This window comes from Phyllostomus discolor, chromosome 4 (genome assembly GCF_004126475.2).
Source record: "Phyllostomus discolor isolate MPI-MPIP mPhyDis1 chromosome 4, mPhyDis1.pri.v3, whole genome shotgun sequence".
NCBI lineage: Eukaryota > Metazoa > Chordata > Mammalia > Chiroptera > Phyllostomidae > Phyllostomus > Phyllostomus discolor.
Genome location: NC_040906.2, coordinates 191,878,679 through 191,904,259, shown reverse-complemented (window position 1 = coordinate 191,904,259; position 25,581 = coordinate 191,878,679). Strand labels below are relative to the sequence as shown.

At 40.7% G+C, this 25,581-nt stretch overlaps 1 protein-coding gene across 5 annotated transcripts in view; it reads right to left on the bottom strand.

Annotated features, from left to right (window-relative positions):
* Nucleotides 1–14,138, bottom strand: part of ADGRG6 (adhesion G protein-coupled receptor G6) — a 132,679-nt gene extending 118,541 nt beyond the window's left edge. For 2 of the 5 annotated variants that reach the window (XM_036024789.1, XM_036024791.1), the window contains exons 1-2: nucleotides 13,514–14,138; nucleotides 5,825–5,925 (exon numbers count right to left, since the gene is read on the bottom strand). In XM_036024789.1, the coding sequence (XP_035880682.1) occupies nucleotides 5,825–5,925; nucleotides 13,514–13,515 (103 nt within the window). In that variant the 5' untranslated portion in view covers nucleotides 13,516–14,138. Of the gene's footprint in view, nucleotides 1–5,824; nucleotides 5,926–13,119; nucleotides 13,301–13,513 lie in introns of all 5 variants that reach the window. The other 3 variants (XM_036024790.1, XM_028510078.2, XM_036024792.1) reach the window with 3 other exon arrangements.
* Nucleotides 14,139–25,581: the final 11,443 nt, after the last annotated feature.

Below are 25,581 nucleotides of genomic sequence, written 5' to 3'. Positions count from 1 at the left end.
AAAAGAAAAACAAGTGTTTACACACAAGCAAAAAGGTTGTGGCTGACGCAAAGGACATGCACCAGCCAGCCCGCCTGCCCGCAGAGGTTTCACATGACAGGTGGAGACGGACAGGCCCTGGGACATTCCTGGGATAGCTCGAGGCCCAGCGTCCGGCGGATCCACCTGCCGAGACCCATGCGGCTGTGACCTCTTTACAGCCTGACCGCCACCCTGGAGGTGAGGGTGCTCTGGCCAGTGAGGAGCAGGACTCTCTGCTGACATCCTCTCTTCCTGTCCCCATGGGAGGGCATCAGCTTCAGCTGTCCACCCATCATACTGCTCAGTCACTGGAAAGTGACTAAGTCACCCCCAATCCACTTTCATGTAATTGAGTTGATGACACCAGTGCAGGATTTCATATTTACCTACAGCAAATCCAGGTCCTCTCAAAGGTATATGAAGAGATTTATCGAGGAAGACACCCCCAAAAAATGTCTGCATGCAACTTTCTAGGGTTTGTTTATTCGGTCACATGGGCTCGTCCAAGCTCAAGAGCAGGATGGAGCGACAGCCTTGCAGCTAGAAGCTTCACACAGTATGTGTGATTTCGAGCACTGGGACCCTGACTGAAAAAAAGCATTATATTTTACAATTTTCTGTTAGTCAGTTGTTAATTCTGGCTCTTTTTCACTTGACAAGAATAGTTTGCATAATTATATCTTATTTTTGACCTTTCAGATACATTTCTTTAGTCATTTTAAGCACATATTAAAACTAAAATGGCTTAAAAAGCTGCTGGATTTATAAAGGGATCATTTTTCATGCATTTGAAATCCTTTCCATCAAATACAAACGTGTGTGTAAAGTGACATGTCTAACAATACAGACTGCTACATAACTGATACCACAGAATCACTGATCATTCTGTAGCAGAGAAAAACAAACACACAAACAAAAAGAAACACAAGATTCCTTTTGCCTAGTCACTTGCCTTCCAGAACTGTGTGGTGCTCTGGGCCAGAAAGCTCACGATTCGAGCCAGATTGTACTTTTAGAAACATCTCTCCTTTTGGTTCTGTACCAGAGATACGAGAATAACACTGAGCCTTGAGCTAATCTGCTGATACCATCACTTTTCAGGAGAGCAGGGAGGTGCCTCCCCGCGGTGCCCATGACTGAGGTTATCTGGGTGGAAACAGGCCCCTGGTTGCTTAGGGATTCGTTGGCTCCTGCCCACGCGTTTCCCACTCCACTCGAAGCCATAACCTCTGTCTGCTGGGGACTCATCGTTCATCCTCAGAGTCACGGAGCATCGTGCTACATAAACAAGAGCTTATTATTTGAAACACCTTTCAGACATTCTCATCAAGTGAAGAAAGAGCCAGAGCAATGGTTCAGTGACTAACCGAGAAGTATGATATCCATACCCTTCACCAGTCCCTCTGGTCGTGTTTTTGATGTAGCTCCTTTTGTTTTTAAACCAAAGAATTTTGTGGTTTTCTTTGCAGGGGAGGGGGTTCCAAAGTACTAGAGTAACATATAGTGATTGTAACAAGGCAAATAATTCAGAGTTGCGTCAAGTCCCATGGACTTCCTTCTTCTCACTCCAACCCTGAGGTACCTGCCCCACTCAATGCCCCCGAGATAACCCATTTTAAAGCCTCTTGTGTATCATTCCATGCTTTATTAATAGGTTTATACAGCCTTATTCAAGAATATAGATATGCATAACATATCCCAGGTTTGTAATACAAACTGTTACAAATCTGGGATAATCTCATATGGTTCTGCAATTTGTTTTATAATTTAACATCATCATAAACATCTTTCCAAGCTAATATACACTACATTGTTTTTTTATTTTTCTCAATATCTACAATTTCTTTTTTAAATTTTTATTTTATTTAAGATTTTATTTACTTATTTTTAGAGAGGGGAAGGGAGGGAGAAAGAGAGGGAGAGAAACATCAATGTGTGGTTGCCTCTCATATGGTCCCCAATGGGGACCTGGTCTGCAACCTAGGCATGTACCCTGACTGGGAATCGAACCTGCGACCCTTTGGTTCACAGCCCATGCTCAATCCACTGAGCTATGCCAGCCAGGTCCTGACTACATTGTTTTGAATGACTGCACAGTAATGTCACGCTATTATTGTAATATATATATATATATATATATAAGCATTTCCTTGTTGGTGAACAATTAGAGTGTTTACCAATTGCTTGCTATTACAATGTACAGTTAAAATACTAGCATATATTTTCATATACATATATAATGTTGTTTTTTTTTTACTTTTACGAGACAGATGCTTACATGTGAGAATGGTGTCAAAGAGAATGCAGATTCTTACTCTTTAAAAAATGCTGCCCAGTTACTTCACCAAGTGACGGAACCAACAGTTAGCATGTGCCTTTTCCTCAGCATCGTTGATAATACTGGATTTTGTCAACCTTTCTAAATACTGTCAGGCCAGCAGGTAAAAAACAATCAGGTTTTGTAACTCGCACTTCCATGAGACCAGCTGAAATATTCAGCTGTTCTTTTATTGTAGCTCTTGTTAAAAGTTACATTCATCACTTGGCAACAGATAAGGCATTCTTTTTCTACATTTCTTTTTAAAATCCTGAAGGACACAAACCTTGTATGTTATTTGCTTTGCAAATGCCCCATGAAAGCATAAGTGTTAACTTACCTACTAGAAGAGTTGACTCTGCCATTCTGTTATACAAATTAAACTATGGATATTATCCAAATTAAAAAACAAGATTCTATTTTTTAATCATCTGAACTAATTGTCAATCCTAGCAACTAAAAAAGATTTTGCCAACCCTCCCACCTAGCTATCAAAGTCAAATTAACAAAACATTATCAAGAGTGCAACCAAAATCTGCAGATTATCACTAAAGGATAATATGATACTGATAATACGATACTCCTTTGAACTGGGATACAGGAAGGCTTATCTGAGGTGATACTAATTAAGATCTGAGTATCAAAAAAGAACCAGGTATGTGTAGATTCGGGAGAAGAGGGTACTAGAAGGCAGGATTAAGGAATAGAAAGGCCGATGTGTCTAGAAAATAGTGAGGGTATGAGAGAATAGCAGGATGGTAGGATGGATTGTAATGACTGAAAGTGAAGCAGGTAAGAGGTAGGAAACAAGAATCTTGTTTACACATGTGAAGTTTGATGCCTATTATATATTGAAGTGTAGATGAGGTTAAGCAACCCAAGAGTCCAGAGTCCAGAAAGGGGCCAGGATTACTTAGCAATATGGGTTTACCACACATTGACATCAAGGTATCATTTAAAGCCAGTAGACTCAGTAAGACCACCTAGGGGTCATCTGGAGAAGTGAAAAAAGTCAGAGTGCACGTATAGAGATATGCCATCACAGTGAAGCACTAAATGTTCTTGAAAATACAGTGGTGTTACACTATGATTTAAAGATAGAACTTTGAAAATTAGATATATCTAAAGTTTTAATATGCAATAGGTTAAGTGTGCTGAGTTATGTATAAGGCAAAAGATTTATATTAAAATTTAAATAAAGACCCCTAAAGATATTTTTTTGAGTTCAGATACTCATGTGAGGTGGTGGCGTTTTAAGTAAATCATGTTTACAGATATATGGATACAAAACTGTCTGGCTTCATCAGCAAACATAGTAACTAGCTGCCACAAAGCCTTATTTCCTGGTGCACACAAAGTGTTGGGTAATGAAAGAAATTGTTAAGGTTGATTGTGTGAGACAGTAACTTCAAAACATTTTGATCCCTATGACCTTGAGAATGAGGGCCTCCATCAATGTTGCACACTTGGTGCCTTTTCTTGCCTCTCATCCTAGTCCCAGCACAGTTGCCTCTTTTAAGTAGTCTAAAATATGAGGGGGGACCCAAAACAACTGGAATTATCTTCTGGAGGGCGGGCCCCTTGTAGGACAGGCTTCCCCCCACTAAGTGAGTGTTCCAGGAGCCCATCTGGATCAGGGAACCAGCTGGTATCACCCATTTCACGGTGGATGATTTACCAGCGCACCTGCCCATCCTGTGCTGAGTGTGCAACAGTTTTTGACCAAAAACGTCATGAAACCCTTGCCCCACCTACCTTATTCACCTGGATGAAAAAAGTGCTCAAAGGAAAACTTTTTTTTTAATTTGGAACAGGGAAACAAAAAATGGCAGAAGCATTAAGAGGCATCAGAATCGACCAGTTCAAAAACTGTTTTGAGCAGTGGAAAAAAGTCTCAATAGGTGTATTGCATCAAAAGAAGAGTACTTTGAAGGTGAATGAAGTTTAAACATGTAAAGATAAATACACAATTTTTATAAATAAATTCCATTTTGGGGGATCCCCCTTCATATGTCTTTTACTTCATGTATTCAAATGATAAAAAATGATGAATGGGAATATATCAATTAAGATGTTGACATCTAAAATTAAAAAATCCCAATTTAAAGCTTTAAGAGCACTTAAAAATTTACAAAAGCCATGACCTCACAAAAATGAAACTAAACAGACTGCAACTAATTTTAATCTCCTAATTTATCTAACATCATGGAATTGGTTCTTTGAGTATCAATTTTGAAAGTTAAGAAATCCTTCAACACTGTACAACCAAAAAATCCAATGTATATATAATTTTCAGATCTTTTACTAAGTTTGTTTCCTCTAATTACCTTTTCTGGTAATAAATGTAATAGAAAGAATGACTTTATAATGAAATTGAAACAAATACACAAAGGAATGCACTCAAAGATCAGTTTTGTTTTGAAGTCATTAAACAAGGGCCAGGGATTTTCCAAACAAGTAGCTGAAACTCTTAAAATTACCTAATGGCTTGGAAAAACAGTATTTATATAGTGAACACAAGTTACATTTCTTGATCCATAAATAACCAATTTTAGTGGATAATCTATTACCATGATTCATTAAATGTATAATTTATAATAACAGAGAGATATTTTATAAATATGGAAAGTATGAAATATTGGTTAAATTCCAAGTAATAAATTCATAAGACTTCATGAGTAATGATTTCATTCTAAAGGAAAATATACATTGGATAAAGCAATAAAAAATTAGTAAAATAAAATGAGCTTGAGAGAAATGCAGTTTTCTAAGTAACAAAACCATTTAAATGAAAAAGCAGTTTACTTTTTTGAACATCACTTACATTCCTCAGGTTCTGATTGGCTTATTCATATAATTTGCTGTTTATGGAAAATTTAGCTTTCAACAAAGCTAAGAGAATCTTGTTTCAAATTTCAGGAAAACAATGGTAATTGCAAAAATTAAATATTTTAATTCCGAAAATAATGCAATTAAAGTTAACTATTTTATATTATTTTAAACTTCATGGTCAAAAAACTTAACTTCAAATCCTTGTCTCATACATGGCAATGAAATCCAGATGAATAAAAATAGCAAAGTCTGTACTTTACTTTCTATAAATAGGTATATGCAAACTTGAAAATAGAAAAATGAAGCACTGCATATTTATTCAATGGTAGAAGAACAGCTAGTACATTTTTAATGTCAGACATGTAGCTATCTCATCACTCAACATGAGCTAGATAAATAAATGAAGCTAAAAGAAATGCAGTGGAGATTAGAAAAATACACTCATCAGAAAGTAAAACAATGATCAGAGTGATAGTATTCACACAGAATTCAGAGAGGGAGGAGAGGCCATGGACAGAAAATGCCACTGAGGACAGAACAGAAAAGCATGACCACAAATAAAGTTGCGCTCACTTAAACACACAGCATGCCTAATCGGAAGACAATGCAATCATTATTAAATCAAGGGCTTCAAATAGAAAAAGTCTTACTTACCTGAGCGAGGAACACAGACAACAGAGAAAGCAAGTAAGAACAAGAGGGGGCCTGGCTTCCACTTCCAGCGGCAGCTCCACATGCGACCCCAGTGGAACATCCTGCAGGGGAGGAAGGCGGCCATCAGGACACTGGGAATTCAGTAGAGCACTAGGACAGCAGCGGTCAATGCACAGGTTCGTAGCGGGATGCAGAAAACAGAAGCCTATCACCGTCTTGCTTCTAAATAAAGATAATAAACTAATCACCCCTTTTAGACTGATCAGATGAAAGAAAAAAATCTATTTATTTTACTTGCCACCTGGTGGCACCTACCTTAACAGAGAAATTATAGTAGGTGATCTCTGCATGAAGATGGGGAAATATTCATGTAATTCAAGAAGAAAATTATTTTTAAAAATAAAGCAATTTCAGCTTCAGAGTTCCACATCACCAGTCACATGTCCGTCTGGGTGGCAAGAGGATAATTATATCAACATCCTGTATAATCTCCCAGAAATTTATACTTTATGGAAAATTTTCATTATATAATGTCTGCTGCTTTACAAATGGAGATAATTAAAATTAAATTAAATTGCCCTCAGAATGAAGCATTGAAGCATTAACATCCTACAAGATTAACTTCTTTATCTAGTTATCAATGTTTTTATATGGCTAATAAACACCAAATATTATAGAAAGTAGTAAATGATATTAGACGGAGGAGTGGTGCTTTGACAACTCTCAGATAATTATCTGTATAACTAACAGTCTTGTCTTTAAACTCAAACTTATGCTTATTAATGGTTTAACCAGGAATAGCCATATTATCTTGGTTCAAAACCATGGTTTGTTGTCTTTCATTGACTGGGCTCACAAGAGGCAGGCCGGTGAAGGAGGCAGCCAGTATACAAGCCAGTCACCAAAAGGGACCCTAAATGGACTGACAGGTGACAAGGAAGTCATGAAGCTGGAGGCTAGAGAAGTAGCAGTCAGGAATTTCCAGATCTTAAATCCCCAAAATGAGTTAGTTACTTCGGTTATAAGTGGTAATTGAGAATCACTTCTAAAAAGAGGGACAACTAATAAGATACTTTAGGGTCACAGTAGAGTTGAGCTTTGAACAACCCAGGAGTTGGGGTGCTGCTTACCGTGCAGTCAAAAGTCGTGCCTAATGAATGACTCTCGAAAAACTGAACTACAATTGTCTCTTAGTATCCATCAGGGATTGGTTCCAGGACCCCACGAGGATACCAAAACCAGAGATGCTCAATTTCCCTGTAGAAACTGGTGTGGAACCATGCCTACAGTCGGCCTTCTGCATCCTCGGATTCCCAACCTCACACCGAAAGTACTGTTTTTGATCTGTAGTTGGTGAATCCTCAGATGGGAAACCCAGGGATACCAAGGACCAACTGCAGATATTTATGTCCCTCTCCCCACCCCCAAAATATCAGCATACATGTGCACCAGAGCAGTTCAAACCCATGTTGTTCAAGGGCCAACTGTAATACTTTCTTTACCGTAAGCTGGCTCATCTGGAGTAAAATATATAATACTAAACAGAATACCAGAAAAGTGAGAAGAGAAATACTCAAGTAAAAACAGACATCAAATGATTCCTGCACTCGCCTGAAGCCTGCACTTTCAATCTGTATGTTACTGTTAGAGACCACCTAAGTAGCCAAGAGAACATACCCTAGAGTCAGACTGACCTGGGTTTGCTACTTACAAACCATGTAACCCTTGGGAAATTTACTTGACCACCTTGTACTTCCTATTTGTCACCTGTAAATTAGGAACAGCAATGGAATCTAGTCCATGGAGTTACTGAATGGTTAAATCAGACTATGTATTTTAAGAACAGTGACTGACACCCAGTAAGCACTCAGTAAATATTAGTTATTATTATCATTACCATCAACCCAGGCATTCTAATGTAAGTGTGGTTATTCTGTCAACAGTAAGGTAAAAAAAAAAAAGACTTAAACAAGAATGGACAATAGGATTAATGGCATAAATTAACACCAATGAACTGACTTTGTGGCCACTTCTGGGGTCACCTGGGAACAGAAATGTAATAAATTAATCATTTGGCCATGAATACAAAAATTTCAAGTAGTGTCTAATATTCATACCATGTTTTTATGTTCACCAAACTAGAAGTTCCAGCATCATGCAGCTCAAAGTGCAAATTCTCAATTAAGGAAAGTTTCAGGTCTGAAGATATTTTTTTTTGTCTGAAAGGTATGCTTTCTAATATATCCACCCAAAACATTTCAAATGAAGAGCAGTATTACTGCTTATGATGAGCAATCTGGTACAGCAAGTCCTCATCATGATAATGGACGTGAACTGGGGAACAGCACAGAGTGACATCCTGGAACCTCTGTCAACTGCATGGTTTGGGAGGCAGAACTCTGAGCTTATTTCCTCTTCTGCAGATAGAACATTATCCACCAAAAAGAACTAGAGAGAACATTGCATGGCACTTAGTAAGGGCTTTAAAAGAGGTAAATGATATGCTTCTGTCACACGAAAAGCTGACTCATTGGGATGACTGTATCCATTTCCCATTGATGCTGGAAGAATGAGGTGTTTCCCATTCATGCCGACGATGACTGAATGTGCTCCTAAAACAGAAGCACAATTACATATGCAAGAGTGGTGGTCAGGGTCGGGGGAGGGAAACAGCTGGGCTTCAACATCAATAAAAAAATGAAATAAATTTTAAGAAGTTTGAGTATATCTAAGAGCATGTCTAATAGAATATGCTATTCTTTTCGATCTGGAAGGGCCAACGATGAGGCCTAACCTCCTCATCTCACAGAGGAAGCAACCGAGGCCCCGAGAAACAAAGGAGCAGAGCAAACAAACCTGGCTTGCCAGCCTTACAGATATTGACAGAAGGATGATCAGCCCGAGAGAACACTGAGTTTCTTCATCCCTGTGGCAGGAAACAGTCTTCCTCTATCAATCAGGGACTCACGGCTCCCTTTTAGGTCCACATGCTCTCTCAACAGTATTCAGTGAGTTGCATTCATTAGCTTGGCAACACTCAATGCCGTTTGTTTCATGGGCTCACACACTTTTCTTCAACTATAAGAGATTCTGACACTTATGGATTCCATATCCAAACCTGAAGCTGTTTTACAAAAGCTGCCTGCAATCCCATCGGACAACTGGGGGCTTGGTGCATTCCAGTTCTGAAGACTTGATTGTTTTGCACAGAAAATGGATGCAGCACAGGGCAAGCACTTGTAACCGAACATAAACCATGGGACATGCCAACTTTTGTCCACTTTACTGTTTACTGAAGGACAGAAACAAATAAATTAAGAATAGAACAGAGGAAGGAAAGCACTGTGTGTCTTCTCAGGGGATCACTCAGCAAAGACACATGCCTGAGATTTAAACAACTTTCTCACCAGAGTGGAAAATCCTGAGCAGGGTTACTAGGGTTCCAAATGAGAACTACAAAAAAACCAAATCAGAGTACAATCTTGTGATTGTACACTTGGGTTGTGGCCTCCAAGTTCTATTGAAGAGAGCAAGAATATTTTTCAGTAAGAGAGAGTCACCGACTTTATAATCTGAAAAGAATCTAACAGTTATACAATAAAACCTATCATCTCACAGGTGAAAGCATGATGGTGCTAAACCACTTGCCTAGGAGCATATAATCAGTGGTGACGGAGCCAAAAGACCCCCCACAATCCTCTGTCACCTGGTCCCCAACTCACCTGTCTGTTTCAGAAACTAGCTACCGTGATTGCAAACTTGCTTCTCCTTTTTGATCTGTATAGGCTGCAAAACACAACATGCTTGAGTCCTGTCTCAGGAAGCTTGAACACTTTGTCCTTTTATAGGAATTCTTTTAAATGTAAGTATATAACCCTTTGTGGATATGATTTAATCCATATGCATCACTGAAATAATCTAAAAAACAACCCCACTAGCTCCCCTAAACATCACAGTTGAAGGAGAAAGTAGTGAAGCAATTCTGAAGTTAGTGGAGAAATTGATATGCTAATAGTTCCAATAATACCAGCAATAATTAGAATTAACTTCATTCTTCACATCCCAACCATATTTCCATGGCAACCCCCATCACAAAGGGACATGAGGAGTGGCACAGAGCGTACCTTAAATCTTTCATAGTGAACATAATGGGAATCTGGTTTATTCAGGTCTGCTCATAACTGTATTTCTTCTTCTAGATAAAGATCATGTTCCTGAGCCTAAGCAAAGAATGGAAAGGTAAAGTGATATTCTATTACTCAAGTTCTTTCATTAATTTGGGATCACCTCGCTTCAAAAGGTGGCAAGTTTTACTCTTTAAATCTGCACAAATCTTGACCCTTACTTGAGCTGTAACATGTGTAACTGGCTTGTACCACAGGTGAAATTAAATGGAAACCTTGAGAAATACACACACACGAGTACATGTAATTGTGATATTATGCTAGAGTTTTGTGAAATGTTACCAACAGGAGAAACTGGGTAAAGGGTACTTAAGGTCTCTCTGTATTATTTCTCACAGGTGCCTGTGAATCTATAAATATCTCCATAAAAGTTTCAGTGAAAAAAGTAAACCTTAAATCCCTGGCTATGTGACTTACTCTCATATATTTCAGGAAAAAATTAGTGTGTGTATGTGTGTGTATACAGCGTGGAGGGAAGAAGAAAGGAAGGAAAATGATAAAATGAATGATGCAAATATTTATAGCAAGTGATTCTGTATGAGAGCATACAGGTCTTCTCTGTACTATTCTTGCAACTTTTCTGTAGGTTTAAAATTATTTCTAAATAAAGTTAAATTCACATATGCATGTACACTGAGTGTATGAATGTTCATCGCGTGACACACTCGTCACTGTTAGGCATTATTGTTTTAATCATTGCCAGTTTGAGAGAGTAGTGTCCCCTTTGGATTTCCTTTATTTGGATTGGCACGTTCAAGTTATTTGTTAGTGTTTTATTACAATGTAAATGTTGTTCTTAGTGATTTGTGATTTACCAGTTCTATACTAAATATGGTAAGCCTTTGTCATTTTTGCTATAAATGTTTTAAATACAGCAATCTTGAAGTAATCTTGACTCCCTTGAGGAAAACTGAATAATTCCACCCTGAGCAATGCTTATAAAAGAAAGTAGGATGACACTCAGGTAGCCCCATTACAGTTGTGTTGGCATTTTTAGTTACAACTGAAATGTCCTTTAAATGTTATCACCTCAATATGCATCCAATGTAGATAATGCAATAATGTCATATAATTAGAAACAAAAATGGAAAGATACAAGTTTTTGCCCAAGCATGCCACACACATTGAACAAAGTCTCTTTCTATTTACTCTAAAGTCTAAATAGTCTTTAGAAGCTTTTAATCATCCAATCAGAAATATAAACTCTGGAAGATATGGGTAGTTAAAAAAAAAGGGCAGGTTTAAGGAGGCAGTTTTAAGTGTATTTTTAATATATAAACTGATTTCTTTCAAATCAGTATTTCCAGAAATCAGAGTTACATGTCCAGTTAGGCAGTAAAACTACAAGCTTCTAATATTTCCCATAAGCCAAGACACAATGGCCTCATTCACCATTCACATTGGAAAAGCACAATGCCATGTAATTTATATAAGCCATAAATGGAACAGTAGCTTCATGCAGCTTGAGACCAATTAATGCAAGTCTTGTTAGACCTGCTAAATTTCTTAGCGTATGAAAAACATGTAGTAACTATAACTTCAAAATATATTTGTAGGTCTGTAATTTCAGAACTTGAGTGTGATAGTATATACTCCTTCCCCACAAGTAGTAGGCAGAGAATATACTTAGTTTGTGTACTTGAATCTATTAAAATTTAAAAGATAATATAGTTTAGTTCCACGTTTTAACTTTTTATCAGGAAGCCAGTAGAAATATTTACCTTGGAAAGGTTGTCATTATTTCCATATATTCTAACATACTAATATCTAAAAAGAATCAGATCATCTTAAACCATTCCATATGAATTATAAACAGCAAAATGGAAAAAAATAGTTATTATCTGGCAAGAAATGTAACAAATTTCAGCCACAAAGCCCAATATAGAACTCAAATCAGGCTACTAAACTCTATATTTTATGTGATTATTCATGTTTTCACTCTACAATGACATCAAATTTTTAAATCATGTGTGAATTCAAATGAATTAGATAACTTAATTTCACAATCAGGACATTTTTCCATTACCTGTTGATCACTTTTACATCTTTTATTTTAAAATCGCTATATTCATACTTTGTTTTTATGTGTAACATGCTTTTTTCCTCATAAGACCTCCATTACCTGAAAAAGCTGAAAGCATCTGCCGTCAAAAATCCTACTATATTTTCAGGAAAAACTGAAGTTTAAAACAAACTCACATTCACTAAAAACGTGTCCCCTTTATAAGAGAACAACTCTTATATGAGGCGGTTGGCTGTATTCTAAAAAAAAGGTATGTCCGGCTATCCCTTGAGGATTCCACTGTATAAACTTTAAAACTCACAGGTGCGAAATTACTTCACATGCCGTCTTAACAAAAATAAGTGGCTCCTTTCTAAGTACACTGGTCACTAGCAGGAACGGAGTCACAGAATACTAGGCATTACTCTTTTTCCTATTCTAAAAATGTGTACTAGGGGCTTGGGGAAGTAAAGGTGCAAAGGAGGGAAAGACAGAGCCTGAGGGGTATGTCCTTTCCCAGGGAGTACCTGAAGGAGGAAATTCAGTTGGAAATAAGTGAGGATCCAGTAGTTGGGGGAGGAAGGGTGACTATCAATTTCTAGAAACTCTTGTATATTAGTCAGTGGAAAGGAGAAAAATGTCTACCAGGATGTCTGCCCAAGATTAAATAAAACACCAGAGGTAAAATTACATATTACAAGAAAAAGGAACTTCTGAGTTGGCCACAAAAATAAGCTTGGCCCTTTTGAGAACCTTTTTTTTTCCATTCTGGAAGGCCAGGCAGTGCTCGGTGGCCCTACTGCAGGGCTGCTCTGAGGCACCTCACCACTGGGATGGCAATTCCATGAAAATAAACCTATTACTAGGTTTCTCTAATGTTTCCTTTGCTCTACACCCTTCCCCTTACTGCTAATCCTACACGAGTCCCCCCACAGATCCCATCACATAAATGGCCTATTCCTTAATTACTTTTTAATCTGCAAAGTACAATGAAGAACCTTTTCTGCCCGCTTCTAAAAAATCATTCTAATAACCCGAGGATGCAAGTATAACTTCTACAGTCGCGGGTGACAATGTGTAAAGTCAACAATGTCTCAGCATACCAGTACCTTCCAAGCCTCCAGGTGTTGATCCAGGAGAGCCCTTTCTTGGCTGGGCAAGGCCCCAGGATGGAGGAACCTGGCCTGTTACTCCTTGTTTAATTTGAATCGAAAACACGCTTTGCCCATTCTTGAAGCCCTGCCCTTTTTATTATGCTTTACACCGCCCAAATGTGAGGTTTACCTCTCCCTGAAAAAAAAAAAAAAAGCCACACACAAATGTCACAGCTTCTTCTGGCAATACCAGCTCATTCCTCAGTGCCTGGGGGCAAACTGAAGACAAACCGGTTTATTTTGTCAATATAGTCGAAGTCTTTACAAAATCATTTGGTTGAAGGGGCTGGGGGGAGGGGTTATACAGGTAAAGGTGTCACGGAATTCTGAACTGGAAGGTGAGACTTACATGTTGGCATTACTGCGCTGAGTTCCCCAAGTGCCGAACGGTCATCCTCCCCAGTCTTCTCCGGGCTCTGCTGCTCCCAGTTCCCCAAAGGGGACCCCTGGCGCCCGGGCCGAGCGCTGCGGTCCCGCCCTCGTTCACGCTCTTTCTGGCCAGTGCCTTGGGGCTCCCCGAAGCCGCTCCTCGCCCGCGCACCGGGCTGCGCAAGGTGGAAGGTCGCGCTGCGGAGTTCAAGTGCGGGTCGCGGCGGCCGGGGCGCGGGCGGGGCGGCAGGTTCCTCCTCACAGAGAAGTTGAAGGAAGTTAGAGCCAGAAGGTGGAGGCAGCTGGTGCTGCGCGCTCCAGCGGGCGGAGGTGGGAGGGTGGGTGGAGGGGCCAGACTCTGCAGGTCCTCGCCCCCGCCGGCCAGGGGCGGCACGTGTTCAGTCGTTCGCGGCTCTGGTACCCCCCCCCCGCCCCCCCGCAGGCTCGGTCAGCTCGGGGGGCCGGTCCCCTCCGCCCGCGCTTCCGGCGCCCAGGCTTGGCCGGCACTGGGGGCTCAGGTGCGGCTGCCCTGGCGGCGCTCGGCGTCTGGCCGGGCCCCCGCGGCCCCGGGGCAGCCCCGGCTCGGCGCTGGGCGGCGGGGGCCGTCCTGCAGGCGCAGCTGCCCCACCCAGGATCGCCAGAAAGCCAGAAGTGTCGCTCCAGAGGGGAGAGGCGCTCCCCGAACTGGCAGCGAGGAGGGCGTTGAGAGGGCCGAGTGGGGGTGGGAGAGTGGCTCCAGGCCAGGCTCAGCTCCCAAGCGCGGGACTGGACCGGGCCGACCCGTTGTCACCCAAGAGCCGGGAGCCCTGAATCCTGGAGACCCTCCGAGCAAGCACTGAGAAGCTGGGCGTGCAGGCGGCGGTGTGGACATCTCCTCCCTGCCCGGTGGGATTCCGCGCTCCCAGCCCACCCGAGTCGGCGCGCGGGGCCCCTGCGCCAAGTTTCAGGCCACTTTTACTTTTCTGACCCTTTTCTCCACCCCTCTCTCACTCCCCCCTTTTCTGCTTCTGCCTCTTCTCCTTTTTCCTTTTCTATCATCTCTCCTCTGTCTTCTCTCTCTCCTCTCCCATAATCAACGTGGGGAGTCCCATCTGTCTTCAGAACACACTCAGCCACCCTGTACCATCACCACGTGTCTTGGTCTCTTGAGCTCTTGAGGGGATGGCGGGGATAGAGAAGAGGGGGTTGAGTATCTCAACAGGCACTTCTCCCACCAAGGGCCAAGACCAGCTTTAAGAGGTGGCCGAGCAGGAAGCAGTTTCAGTATACCAATGCCCACCACTGCGCCCGCCACAGAAACAGACCCACTGATTTGTTTGACGCCTATATGTAGTTGCACAAGCAGAGGTTCCTACTTTTTGGATTAGAATTTTGTCTCCTGTTTAAATGCATCTAGATAATTCCAGGAGTGGTAACACTTTAAACCTTTCCGTGTCCCTCTATCTGAATTATTCAAATCCTTTATAGAAAGAACTAACTTCGGGGGAGGGAAGCTGTAGTGGTGGGAGGGCAGTTGCTGTGATGTGGAAACAGCCCCAAGGGTCTGAGAGTGGGAAAGCCAGACTTGGCAGGACTGGGGACGAACTGCCCCGACTACAATCTGGCCTGGGACTCTGCAGCCAGCACACTGTCTGCTGCTTCCCTGGGACTCGGGGATAAGGCTAGTTAAGTCATACTTCCTTTTAAAATCTGCATTTAAAAAAAAAAGAAGAAGAAGGGAGATTAACAAAGGGATGGGAAGATGTTCACATAACATTTTAGTCAGCACGATCCCTTTGCAAATGCAAATCTAGTTACTCATTGGGGAAAGTCCACTGCCTGAACGCCCTGGCTCCTAACTTGAAAGTAGCTGCTTGGCGAAGGAATCTGGACACACCTCCCTGAAGAGGGGAAGAGAGTGAAAGGATTCACACTTGGAAAGAAGTTTCCTTACCCTTGTGTACTGCCAGAGTCAGTCCACGAAACGCTAGAGCTATAACTTCGAATGCCAGAACTGTGTACACATTCAGAGCCAGACTAGCCCAGTGGGAGCTGTGAGTGTGCACACGTGCATACACGCATACGCACAGGCCACCCACAAAAGCGCCAACAAACTAGATCACACTGATAGGCCAGCAACAGAGAACTGTCGGGGCGGAACAAAAGAGGCAGAGCAGGCCCTGAGAACACACGGCGGCAGGAGAAAGGAAGCTGGAACACTGCCACCAAATCCAGAGGCTTGAAAATCCAGGGTGTGTTCTTGTGACTTTTATCTGTATTTATTTTGATGAATAAACAGTATGATTAATAGAGACAGGGAATTGTAGCACTTGGGGGAAACTGAAGTTTCTCTCTCCAGCTCTCTCACACTGCAGATAGGAAAAGGAGACCCAGAGATGTGAGGTCCGCACAAACTCCCTGCAGACTTGCATTCAAACCACTCTCTATCACACCAGATCGTGTCGAGGAAATCTAAGTTCCACTTATGCAAAACTATTTTTTATTTCACAGTTCTTAGGGTCAGGAACCTGGGCACAGCCTAGTGCAGTGTCTCTCACAAGACTGTAAGGAAGGTAAGTGTTGGCCAGTGCTGTGCTCTCATCCGAAAGCTTGACTGGGGAGTCAGCCTCTTCTGGGGTCATATAGGTAGCTGTTCCACTCAGAATTTTAGAAGACACCAGGAAACAGAAGGGCTAGCAAAAACATGTAAATACTGTGTTATGCAGTGTTCTCAAAAGAAATGGAACCAACAGGATGTGTATACAAGTATGTAGAGAGAAAGCTTTAAGGAACCGGCTTGCAGGATTGTGGAGGTGCAAGTCCAACATCCGAAGAGTGGGCCAGCAGGCTGGAGACTCAGGGAAGAGGTGTAGTCCAAGTCCAAAGGCAGCCAGCTGGCAGAGTTCCTTCTTGCTTGAAGGAAGTCAGTCTTTGTTCTATTAAGGCCTTCGAGCTATGGAATGAGGATCAGCTGCGTAATGGAAAGTGATCTGCCTCATTCAAAGTCCACCAATTTCAATGTTAATCTCAGTCAGAAACATTTTCATGGAGATATCCAGGATAATGTTTGACCAAATATCTGGGCACTGGCCCAGCCAAGTGGACACATAAAAGTAGCCACCGCAGTAATAGAAACAAATGTATGTCAGTCTCGATATAAGAGTCTTACACTTACCTGTGCTATTAGATATATGGTAAATGTTCATAAATTTGTGTACTGATATTTCTGTACAGTTCCATGAATCACAGCTAAAATATTGGGAGGAGTCATTGTTGTCATTGGTCAGTACAGTAGTAAAATCTATGTATTTTGATACTTTTGTCTTCAAACTAAGGATTTGCCCTTTTTTCTTTGAATGAGTATTTTAGGGATAGGAAGTGCATAGAGAAAACTATATGGTCCTTTAATGCAACACCCTGGGTTCAAAATCTGTTCCTCTAATTAAGCAGCACTCCGAACTCTGGCATTTTACCATGTAAACTGCGCAATCTGATTTGTAGTGATGCTTATAAACATCATCTTATACGGCCATCAGGCAGATTCAGCGAGTTCATGATAGAGATCATCCAGCACGTGTCCTGGCATTTGGTGATATTGGTCGTCGCTGCCTGCCCCATGTATCATTCAAAAACTGAAAGTGCCAGGGCCACATTCCTCTGCATACAGGCATCTTCTCACAACATTCCAAACAAAATGAATATTGAACATCATCTGTTTGAATCCTTAACATTGATGAACACTCAACTATGAGAAACTTCCTCTTTCTGTTGATTGAATCAGAGATTCATGCCATCAACTTCCATTCAGAACAAGGACATTCTATCTCCCACAAAAAGCCTTTCAAATATCTGAGGACAGCTATCATCTCTCTTCTCAGCCTTTCTTTATTCAGTTTTCACAGCCCTAGCTATTTTAACTATTCAGTGCCTGGCTCCTCCCCACACATGTGACTCACCCTTTGCTGGCAACACATGAGTCATTATCGGCCCTCTTGACAATACACTCAAAGTGGATTCCACACGTCTGGAAATTACTCTTGTGTAAATAGAAGTTAGTATTGACCTTTTGAATAGCCACATAAAATATCTGTGGTAGAAATAAGGGTAGCTTTCGTTGTATTGCTCTACTATGTGCCAAGGAGTGTATAAATTTTATTCTGTGATCAAGTTGTTCAAGACATATAGCTTAATTTGTAAATAATTTAACCCAATTTCTGTTTTAACCTCTCATTATGCCTTAGTCAGTTCAATTCTTCGCCTCTCACCAGGCTTGTTGCTTTCTTCAGCATGGGATAGAAGAAGTGTGGTCCTTGACTTCAGTGTCTCAGCAGCTATCAAGCTGTCTAGTCCCTGGCCATTGGTCCACATAGGAGTGGTCAGTCTTGTTGTAAGGCCCCTCCAGGTTAGTGGCTCTGTCTTGACTTCCAGATGGGCCATCACTGTCCATCAGCCTAGTCCCAAGCAGTCTTTCTCTCTCTTTGGGCCTTGACTCCTCTCTAGGTTTCTGTCTGAGAGGCTGGGTGTGGGAAACCACTCAGCTCCTCCTCTCAACATGCCCCACCCCTCCATCCCTCTTCCTTCCCTTCCGTCTTCAGGAAGGAGCTGTAGCTTCTCTTTCTCTGCTGTGTTTCAACATTTTATCTATACCCCAAACCCTCTCCATTATTCTAGTGCTCAGGTTATGAAAAGCAAATCCAGACATCCTGAAGCCTTTTGGTTTTCCTCTGCCCCCTCATTTCCAGAAGCTATATAGGAAGGAAAAGGAGAAACTAAATAGAGAAGAACAAAAGTTAATCTCATAAAACCATCATGCCTCCACAAGTGTGATTTTTTACAATTGATTGTTTGTCCCATTTAAAGATAGGACACTGAAGTTCAAAATGGTTAAGCAGTTCACTCAAGACCGTGCAGTGATCAAGAGGAAGTTAAGTTCACGCAAAGGTCTGATGACTTCCACTATCGCGCTTTTCCCAAAGGTGTTCTCCTCACTATTGGCCCCAAGACTTTTCACAGGAGCTGTCACCAAGTCAGAAAGCCTACCTTGCCCATCCTGAAGCCATCAGGAGCCCAGTACATTTTATTCTGTTGCATTCAATCCTCTGTCAGTTTATAGAAATCAGTTTGAAATTTGATACCTTCGTTAATCTTGTTGACAAGCTTTTCCAAATGTTTACCACATGCAAATTTAATAATTTTGTTTCTATATTTAAAATGCATATCTGATGATATATTGACCCAAGCAAAGCCCTGTGGCATTCCACGTGGGGCCTGCTTCCTAGCGATGCTCATCTGCTGATAATCAACATTGGAAGGCACACATTTTGAGTCGGTTGTCAGCTTATGTTGCCTTCCATTCACCTGGTACACTTTCTCCAACTGGAGACCTCCAATTCTCACAGAAGAGTAAGTATATCAGGAAATATATGTAGCTTTTATATTTTCCTCATCTACTAACCTAGATATTCTAGTTATCAATCCTGAGCATGAATTTGAAGATATGAGTTGTCCTTGATGAGCTCTTGCTGGTTCTTACTAAGATTTCATTCTTTTCAAGTGCTCAAAAGCCATCTTTTTGTATAACCCATCCCTGACAATAACTAGCAGAAACATCAAGGTTGTTAGATTCTTCTTCCTACAAATCCTTCTTTCCTATGAGGAAATCAGAACAAATTATGTAATGTTTTAAAGCTGACATGACATACATTGTCAGCCTGATTCTTATACTTTGGTGATAAATATGTTATAATTGTCATGTACTGAAAGCTCATCAGTTTTCCATGGATAATAAAAATATAACATTGACAATTACTATCATTTTTAGTGCTTTCTATGTATATAACACTTTATTAAGAGAGTTATATGTAGTATCTCTATTCATCTTCATACCAACCTTACAGATACAGAGACTAGCACTTTTTTTTTCTTATTAAAACATCTATAGTCTTGGCCATCCAATGCAGGTCCAGCTATAATTGCCTGGAATATTTACATAAAGTTTACAGTATACATTCTGGTCAGAAGAAATACAAGGAAAAAAGACATAGATCTAGGAAATACTGGCATACAGATTTTTCTGATTTTATATACATATGTTGCTTTTGGAAACCTCACATGTTTAAAAAACTGGAAACATTCCTGAATTATATAAGAAAATCAAATATAGAAAGAAATGCAATAATATGAGCAACATTAATATGTTATTACTGTCCTTATCCATTCATTCATTTAATAAAACTATTGATCTATGACTTTATTACAGGTGTTTTTCTCTTTTTAAGTATGTTTTATTGATTGTGATATTATATTTGTCCCATTTTTTCTCTCCTTTATTCCCCTCCAACCTGCACCCCCACCTTCCAGCATTCCCCCGACCTTAGTTCATGTCCATGGGTCATACATATAAGTTCTTCGGCGTCTACATTTCCCATACTATCCTTAACCTCTCCCTGTCTGTTTTGTGCCTACCAATTATACTTCTTATTCCTGTACCTTTTCACCCATTCTCCCCCCCATGTGATAACCCTCTGATAACCCTCCACGTGATTTCCACTTCTCTGATTCTGATCCTGTTCTACTTGTTTGCTTAGGTTGTTTTGGGGTTTGTTTGTTTTTTTTTAGGTTCAGTTGTTGATAGTTGTGATTTTGTTGTCATTTTACTGTTTATAGTTTTGATCTTCTTTTTCTTACATAAGTCCCTTTAACATTTTATATAAGGGCTTGGTGATGGTGAGCTCCTGTAACTTTACTTTATCTGGGAAACACTTTATCTGTTCTTCCATTCTAAATGATAGCTTTTGTGGATAGAGTAATCTTGGATGTAGGTCCTTGCCTTTCATGATTTTGAATACTTCTTTCCAGCCCCTTCTTGCCTGATCTCTTTTGAGAGATCAGTTGATAGTCTTATGGGCACTCCTTTGTAGGTGACTGTCTCCTTTTCTCTTGCTGCTTTTAAGATTCCTTCCTTATCTTTAATCTTGTGTAATGTAATTATGATGTGCCTTGGTGTGTTTCTCTTTGGATCCAACTTCTTTGTGACTCTCTGAGCTTCTTGGACTTGCACGTCTAGTTCCTTTGCCAGATTGGGGAAGTTTTCCTTCATTATTTTTTCAAATGACTTTTCAACTTCTTGCTCTTCCTCTTCTCCTTCTGGCATACCTATGATTCAGATGTTGGAATGTTTAAAACTATCCCAGAGTTTCCTAATCTTCTCCTCATTTTTTTGAATTCTTGTTTCTTCATTCTGTTCCAGTAGAATGTTTACTTCTTCTTTTTGTTCCAAATTGTTGATTTGAGTCCTGATTTCCTTCCCTGCACTGTTGATTCCCTGTATGTTTTTCTTTATTTCACTTTGCATGGTCCTCACTTTTTCCTCTATTTTGTGACTGTAGTTAACCATCTCTGTGAGCATCCTGATCACCAGTGTCTTAAATTCTCCATCTAGGTTGGCTATATCTTCATCACTTAGTTCTATTTTTGGAGCTTTTATATGTTCTTCCACCTGGGCCATATTTCTTTGTCTTGGCCCACCAGTTACATTGTAAGAGGCAGAGCCTAAAGTATTCACCAGGGCAGGGCTACCTACAATACTGGGTTGTGGGGGCAGAGTCAGAGAGGGACCAATGCGCTTATTCGACTCTCCCCTGGCTTTCAGTCACTCCCCCACTATGCACAAGCAAATTGGGTCCTTCAGGTGCTGATTCCCGGGTGGGTGGGCTTATATACATTCTAGGGCCCTGTGGGTCTGTCCAGTGAACTCTCCTGTGAGGCTGGGAGTTTCTTCCATGATTCAACTTCCACAGGTTTTTTCAGTAAGAGGTTTTGAGGTTTTATTTCCTTGTGCTGGAACCCTGGGTTGTGCAGTCTGCCTTGCTCCCCAGTTGGTCCTTTAGGCTTCTCCAGTGAATGTGTGATATCCTGGTCCTCCAGCTGCCCCCTTGCCTGCCAGGTCCACCAGCCACCACCTGGCCCCCCTGGTCCACTAGCCACTCCCTCGCCTGCTGGTCTGCCAGCCACCTCCTTGTCCCGCATCCTTGTAGTCATAGCAGCCCATCTCCACCTCTCCTACCAGTTGGGATGAAAGTTTCTTTAACTCCTTGGTTGTCAGACTTCCATACAGTTGGATTTTCTGGCAGTTCTGGTGGTTTTCCGTTTTTAAATTATTTACTCTTCTTCTTTTTGGTTGTGAGAGGAAGTGAAGCATATGTACCTATGCCTCCTTCTTGGCCGGAAGCTCCCCTCTATCTACAGATATTTTTCTAATCACTGTCATTATAGCAATGAACAGCAATAAAGTCCCTGCTTTCATCCAGCTTGCGTTCCACTGGTGGTGGAGAGAGGTAGAGAGTCAAGAATAAACATCAGATATGGAGAATACAGATAGTGATAAGTTGCGTGACAAGTAAAGCAAGACAAGATTCAAGAAGATAGTGATGACAGCTACTGTTTTCTAGAGCCATCAGAGAAAGCCTCTATGACAAGACATCACTGTGGAAGAGACCTGAATGAAGGGTAGAATATACCCAGGCAGTTATATGAAGGGTGTGCCAAAGAAGAAGGAAAAGCCAGTGCAAATGCCCTGTGGCTGTATGGACTTGGTCTGCCTACCAGGACAAAGGGAACAAAGAGGCTGGACTTAAGGGAGGAAAAGGGAATGAAGTCTGAGAGATAGAAAAAGACTAACATTTTTTGCTATATGGATAATAGAACAAGCTGTGGATTTTACTATAAGATAAGGAGTCATCGAAGTAATTTTGAATGAACAAAATCATGATCTGACATATTGGAAAATAGACTAAGAAGTTCAAAAGTGGGAGCAGAAAGACTATTTAGCAGGCTGCATAATCAAAAAAGAGTGATAATGATGGTTTAAACTAGGGTGGTAGGAATGAAAGTAGTGAGAAGTTATTGGACTGGGATATTTTCAAGGTGATTTGCTGATAACTGGATATGGAGTATGAGGAAAAGCAGGACAAGGAGTCCTCTGGGATTTTCACCTACACAACTGGGTGAATGGAGTTAGGAGAAAAGGAAAGGAGCAGCAGGTTTGGGAGCAAAACTCAAGAGTCTGGTTTTAGTCCGAGATGTCTGCTAGAAAATCTAACACATGCAACTATCACATTGCATGAAACATATTAAGGACTCGATAAAATTAATTAACTAAGCAAGCAAGCATTGTATTATAAAGTCATGCCTGAGATCAATGTCAAGCTTCCTTGGCAACTGTTTTCTTTTCTTAAAGATTTATGTATTTATTTTTAGAGGGAAGAGAAGAAGAAAGAGAGGGAGAGGCACATCAATGTGTGGTTGCCTCTTGCACATCCCCTACTAGAGTCCTGGCCTACAACTGGGATGTGCCCCAACTGGGAATCAAACCAGTGACACTTTGGTTCCCAGGCCCGTGCTCTGTCCACTGAGCTATACCAGCTGGGTAAGCAATTGTTTATAGAATACAATTTCATAGAAGAATTAGAAGTTCACTTATGTCCTGAAGAATAGGTTAAATTCTCAGAAATACAGAAATAGAGTGAGAATTTAAGCAATGAAACTATTTTAGCAACAATGCAGGAAAAGATAAATATTTGAGGGCAAGTGAGCTAATGATGTGGCTACAATTATAGATTCTACAGGGTGATAAGGAGTGAAAGGCAAATTGATGGTAGATTGCAAAAGGCTTGGAAGGTCAGACTAAGGAGTTTGACTTATTTTTACTTGTCTTCTGTTTTTGTTTAGCTTGCTGGCAAGGGAATCACATGACGAAGGCAAGTTTGTAGATAATTAATCAGGATGGACCATAATAGAGAAGATGTATTCAAGCAGACAACTGTAGTACCCCATGTGAAAAAATAAATACCATGAAGATAATAAAAATGGAAAGGAATAATGGGTTCAGGAGACTCATAAAGTCAAAGAGACATGATTCTCATCTAGTCCAAACCTATGTAACAGATCCCTAAGCTCTTTGATACTTGACATTATGCAGGCAAAGTACCATTGGCTGGATTCTTGTTAATTTAATCGGTTATACATGATCCTTTGCTAGTTTTACATGTTATTGCTGTGGGTGTCATTAGGGCTGTTTACCAGGGTGGTGGGTCTTCTGAGCTCATGGCAGACATGTTCTCTCCTTTCCCTTTAATGTTAGGCCACGTAGTCATACTTGCTTTGGGAAATGAGCTGGGTCAGTGATGTGTGTCACTTTGGGACAGAAGTTTTTTTAAAAATTAGAGTGCCATTTGTTACTGTGTCTTCCTCCTGAGGCAGCAACTGGCAATATTATAGAATGATGGGGATTCCATCAGCCAGGGTTCCAGAGCAAGGATGATGTGCAGCAGCTGCTGGAGCTACCATGCGAAAGTGAGAGGGAAAGACAAACAAGCTTTGTCCCACACATTGCCAGGATTCGGGGGCATTGTTACTAGGTATTACCCAGCTGAATCTGGTCAATACAATAACTGTTTCCTAAAGAACCAATAAAACAATGTACATTCAAGTGTTAGATATTTAAATTTTTAAAGGAACCTATTTTGTGTGGGAAATCTTATCTTTCCGTTTCCAAAGTGTTGAACAACAGATACATCGGTTGAAAGTGTGATATTCATAAGTCTGACCAAAAATAAATGAGCATAAATAGAAAGTAATTAGTTGCTATTATACATTTGCTTTCCTGAGTTGATTCTATATAAGTTTTTTTGTGATCAGCTTTTTGAAAATTGAAGTAAATAGTTTTCAGTATTTTGGTACAAAATAAAGGATAAATTTCCCATGGGAGAAGGTTTCACAGGTGTTTACTAGCAGTAAACACCTGTGAAACCAATGCTAACATCCTTTATTGGTCAGAATTTAATATCTGAGATACTATTCTACAATGGGAAAACAGTGTTTTTAATTTAAGAAGTTAATCCATTAAAAAGAATGAACACACTCTTTTTTTATTGTATTTTAATTGTTGTTGCAGTACATTTTTCTATCTTTTACTCCCATCCCAGCCCACGCACCCAGCCCTCCCCTCCTCCCTCCATGTGTCCTTTATGCTTGTTCCTGTAAACCCTTCCCCTTTTCCCATGAAATTCCCCTGAAATTCCCCTGAAATTTCCTCTTCTCTCCCTTCTGAACACTGTCAGTCTGTTCTCTGTTTCAGTATCTTTGGTTATATTTTGCTTGTTTCTTTGTTTTGTTGTTTAGGTTCCTGTTAAAGCTGAGATCATATGGTATTTGTCTTTCACTGCCTGGCTTATTTCACTTAGCATAATGCTTTCCAGTTGCATCCATGCTGTTGCAAAGGGTGGGAGCTCCTTCTTTCTTTCTGCTGCATAGAATTCCATTGTGTAAATGTGCCATAGTTTTTTGCTCCATTCACTTACTGATGGGCACCTAGGTTGCTTCCAACATTTGTCTATTGTAAATTGTGCTGCTATGAACATTGGGGTGCATAGGTTCTTTTGGACTGATGTTTCAGGGTTCTTAGGATATAATCCTAGCAGTGGAATTGCTGGGTCAAAAGGCAGATTCATTTTTAGTTTTCTGAGAAAATTTCATACTGTTTTCCATAGTGGTTGTACCAGTCTGCAATCCCACCAGCAGTGCACTAGGGTCCCCTTTTCTCCACAACCTCTCCAACACTTGTTGTTTGTTGCTTTGTTTATGATGGCCATTCTGACTGGTGTAAAGTGGTATCTCATTGTGGTTTTAATTTGCATCTTTCTGATAGCTAGTAATATTGAGCATCTTTTCACGTGTCTCTGGATCCTCTGTATGTCCTCCTCTTTAATGCAAAGGACGTCATGCAATTGTATTTACAGCTAGGCAGCCCAAATAATTACAGAGGTAAACAAACAATCAATTTTACATTTTAGATACACAGTTGGCCCTTGAACAACATGAGCTTGACCTATGTAGGTCCACTTAGATGTAGATATTTTCCATAGCCATCGCCCCTCCATATCCTGAGTATCACACCAGTCTGTAATTATGAATCCATGGGTGCAGGGGGCTGACTGTATGCATCATTCTATACCATTTTAGATAAGGGACATTGGCACCTACAGATTTTAGTGTCTGTGGGGATCCTGG